This window comes from Chrysochloris asiatica, unplaced genomic scaffold (assembly GCF_000296735.1).
Source record: "Chrysochloris asiatica unplaced genomic scaffold, ChrAsi1.0 scaffold00076, whole genome shotgun sequence".
Taxonomy (NCBI): Eukaryota; Metazoa; Chordata; class Mammalia; order Afrosoricida; family Chrysochloridae; genus Chrysochloris; species Chrysochloris asiatica.
In genome coordinates, this window is record NW_006408594.1 from 13,323,438 (window position 1) to 13,327,270 (window position 3,833).

General features: G+C 44.9%; 1 protein-coding gene across 1 annotated transcript in view; it reads right to left on the reverse strand.

Moving 5' to 3' along the window:
* The window catches only part of POLR3B (polymerase (RNA) III (DNA directed) polypeptide B), a 184,867-nt gene that overhangs the window by 171,361 nt on the left and 9,673 nt on the right, over positions 1–3,833 (reverse strand). Inside the window, exon 2 of the mRNA XM_006865254.1 lies at positions 1,761–1,793. Within this exon, the coding sequence (XP_006865316.1) occupies positions 1,761–1,793 (33 nt within the window). The remainder of the gene's footprint in view (positions 1–1,760; positions 1,794–3,833) is intronic.

A 3,833-nucleotide genomic window follows, 5' to 3' on the forward strand; every position in this document is an offset into this window, starting at 1 on the left:
AACTCATCCCCTATTGTATTTTGAGTGCCTTCCAACCTGAGGGGCTCATCTTTCGGCGCTTTATTTGATAATATTCTGGCGATATTCACAATGTTTTCATTTACCAGCATTGAATCTGACAAGGCCCTACTGCTATTCATAAGGGTTTCAGTGGCTAAACATTCCAAAATAGTGCGCTTCTCCTTCTTCCTAGTCTGTTTTAGTTTGGAAGCTCCTCTGAAACCTGTGCTTAATGGGAAACCAGTTGATATTTAAAATATCTTCCAGCATCCCAGCAATATGAAAGCCACCACAGTATGATAAACTGACAGACCTTACTAAGGTTTTATTTCACTTTCTGTGACCCCCTACTTTAAAACTCTCCAATAGCTTCCTATTGTTAAAAGAAAATTCAAAATCCTGAACACGGCTTTCAAATCTGGTCAAAAACTTGGCTCCACAGAGGTTCCTGGGACCATCAAGTGAGAAAAGCGGAATGTGGGACCCTACCCAGAGAAGCAGTGACACCAGAAATGGAGGCAGAGACGATGACATGGACAGATGGAGTGGCTGGGAACTCTGAACTCAGGGAGGGAGAGGGGGCTGTGTGCTGACGGCCGGGGGGCAGGCTTACAGGGTGTACCCTTTGGTTGTTTGATGATGCATGGAGGGGATTGTAATCATTGCAATGAAACAAAATACAATAGGATGAATGTAAAGCTGGTGTTCTCCCATGTAAACTATCACATAATTCACAACAAAACAAACTTAGTTCCAGATGTTTTCTTCAGCACTCCCTCCCTCTGCCTGTAAAAATGAACTTAAACCCCAAAGCCAGATGCTGTTGAGTCAATTCCAGCTCACTGTGACATTGCAGGACAAACCAGAACTGCCCCATAGGGCTGCCAACACTGCAATCTTTACAGAAGCACAGAGCTACAACTTTCTTCACGGAGCGGCTGGTGGGTTAGAACTGCTGATCTTTAGCTTAGCAGTCTAGCCCTCAACTGCAGCATGAGGACTACAAAAATCATCCTAGCAGGACAAAACTATTTATTTTTCAAGTCATGTTAATGGTTTGTCCTTGAAAGAGCTTTTCTTGACTTCCAAGTTAGCTGTTTTATAGCATTCTGTGTTTCCCCTTCATGACATCCACCAAATGTGTCATGCCTGGTAGTCATTAAGTTCCAGCAAGAAAGGGATCATCACTGCCTGGCTCCCACTACTTCTAAGCACACCGTCTTTACATGGACTTGAAGCCCTGCACTAACCTTATATCAACAGATCCTCTGGCTATCCACGCATGCATTTCAGCTAAACGGACCTGGTGCCTGTTTCCACAGACTGCACCTCCCCTTTCAGCTTTCTACCTCCTTTTCTTTTCAGCTATGGCTCAGGTCTCGCCTCATCTGGAGGCCCTATCTGACCACCAACGGCATCACTCGTGCCAGCAGCACCGCAGCTTCTATGACTCACACACGCTACTGCAAATCCTGTTCCCTATCTGAAGCTAAGCCCTCCTCTTCTTCCCCGCCCATCCACTGCCAGCAACTTATAGCAGAGATTTTGCCTTATATTGCCTTGGATTTCCAAAGCACAGCAAAAGACGCAGTTCAAAAATGTTTGCTGGTGATAAAATTTAATTTTTTAAAAAAGTTTTATTGTGAATTATGTGATAGTTTACATGGGTACATGGGAGAATAATTTTTTTTTTAAAGGCCTAGTTCTTTAATTTCTTAACCTGAAAAGTATCCGCTAAAGATTAAATGTAAAACAATTACCTTTAAAAATGCTGGAAGCAGCCTCCATTTTTCCTGCAAACCAAAATAAGAATATTAGAACACAATAGTTTCAGAATAAGTGATTTTAGTAGCCCAATGCGGTTTTTCACAGCAAGCAAAAAAAGAAAGCAGGCCAAAAGGATAATTTTTAAAATGTAACCACTTTATGGAAGTTTTTTCTAAAATATGTGTGTGTGTATACTCTAAATGTCTTAGGTGGTGTTGGAGGTGGCGGCGGTGTACTGTTGAGTCAGTTCCAAATCTTTACAGCTGTAAATCTTTACGGAAGCAGAAAGCCTCCTCCCATGGAGCAGCTGGTAGATTTGAACTGCTGACCTTGCGACTAGCAGCCCAATCCCAGATTGTGTCAATAGGATACCATTTAATCTTCTCTTGATGAGTCAAGATCCAAGCACTTGGCATACTGCTATTCTCCTGACCATCTGAGTAAGCTGGTTATGCCAGTCTGTGAGGGGCTTAAGGGGAGCTCTTCCTCCCTCACTCCCTTTCAACTAGGGCCTGGTCAGAGCTCACCGATAACCAACTTTCTTGACCTAGTAAATCCCCCCACCCTTTGGCTTAATATTTCCAGAAAGAGTCCTCTCCGTTCCTCATTTACCACTCCATCTTAACCTACCATAACCAGGTTCTGCCCCACCTGCCAGGGAAACTGCTCTAGCAAAGTCCACCAAAGCTATCAACTCCAGAGGCCTCCCGTCAACCCTCAATTCATATACCCCTTTCAAGGTAATGACCATGCGGATCACTCCTTTTTCTAACACTTCAGAGACATTCTCTCCTCCCTCTGACTGTGCCTTCTTGGCCTTCTTTTCCCCTGCCCACCCTGTAAATAAGGAGCTCTGGTAGCGTAGTGGTTACGAATCGGGCTGCAAACCTTAAGGTCAGCAGTTCAAAACTACCAGCCGCTCCACGGGAGAAAGATGAGGCTTTCTGCTCCCGTAAAGATTTACAGCCTTGGAAACCCTGTACAGGGTCGCTATGGGTCGGAACTGACTCCACCGAACATAACAACAACAACCCTGTAAATGTCCATCTTCTTCAAAGTTCAATGCTTGGAGACTCCTTTTCTCATCCTTAACTAGGAGCTGGGCATGGAGAATTTCAGATAACACTTGCTAACTAACCTCCATCTCACCTCTATCTACTTCTAGCTCCAAAAGCAAACTCTTTCAAGGGCAGTGGTCCTGTCTCTCTCTTGGTTACCAGCATCTGGTAAATAAAAGATCCTCAATAAATTACAAAAAATAAATAAACGAGTACCATTGCTCTAGTGAGAAATGGGCATGGGTATGTGCCCTACAACAACTGCCTGAGCAGTAGCACCTGGAGGACACGAAAGTCTCTCAAACTCAGTTATGTCCTAAATCAAAACCAATGCCTTCCTCCAGCCACTCTGCTGGCTCCAATCTTGATCTCAGCCACTCCCAGATCATGCCTCATGCTTCTCTCCTTGGCTCCTCTTGATCAATCAGAGAAGAAGTTCTACTGAGTCTACCTCTTTTTAACTTTCCTCACATCTATCCTTGCTACTGGGCCTGGACTCCTGCAATATTTCTTTGAGCCCGTGTCAACACTCATGCCAGAGTGGGCCTTCCCATGTATGCAGCTGGCCGTGTCATGTCTTCATGCCGCCCCTGCATCCTCTTGATGCCCACACTGCACACACGCATACAGCAACAGCCTCTGTGAGCTACAGGGAGCTACAAGCAGAGCCTTCTCACAGTTAGAGGCTTTTTACTCCTGGAGCTCCTTCTATTGGAAAGGTCTCTGCCACAACACACCAGCATGTCTGTCAAGACACAGTTGAGTTGTCACAATCCATGTCTCGGGATACCAATGCACCTCTCTGCCTTCTATCACGTGTTACTCATCTGCTTTATGTCGTCCCATGAAAACCTGTACACTCCTAGAAGACAGGGAACAAGCTTGCTAAACCTGTCCAAACCCTGGGAGTATACACCACTGGCCCGTAGTAAGCAGTCAACAAATAGCTGTCGAATGAATAAAATGATTACATGGCTCCTAACCTGTGTTCCTGGTGTGGCTCTGTGA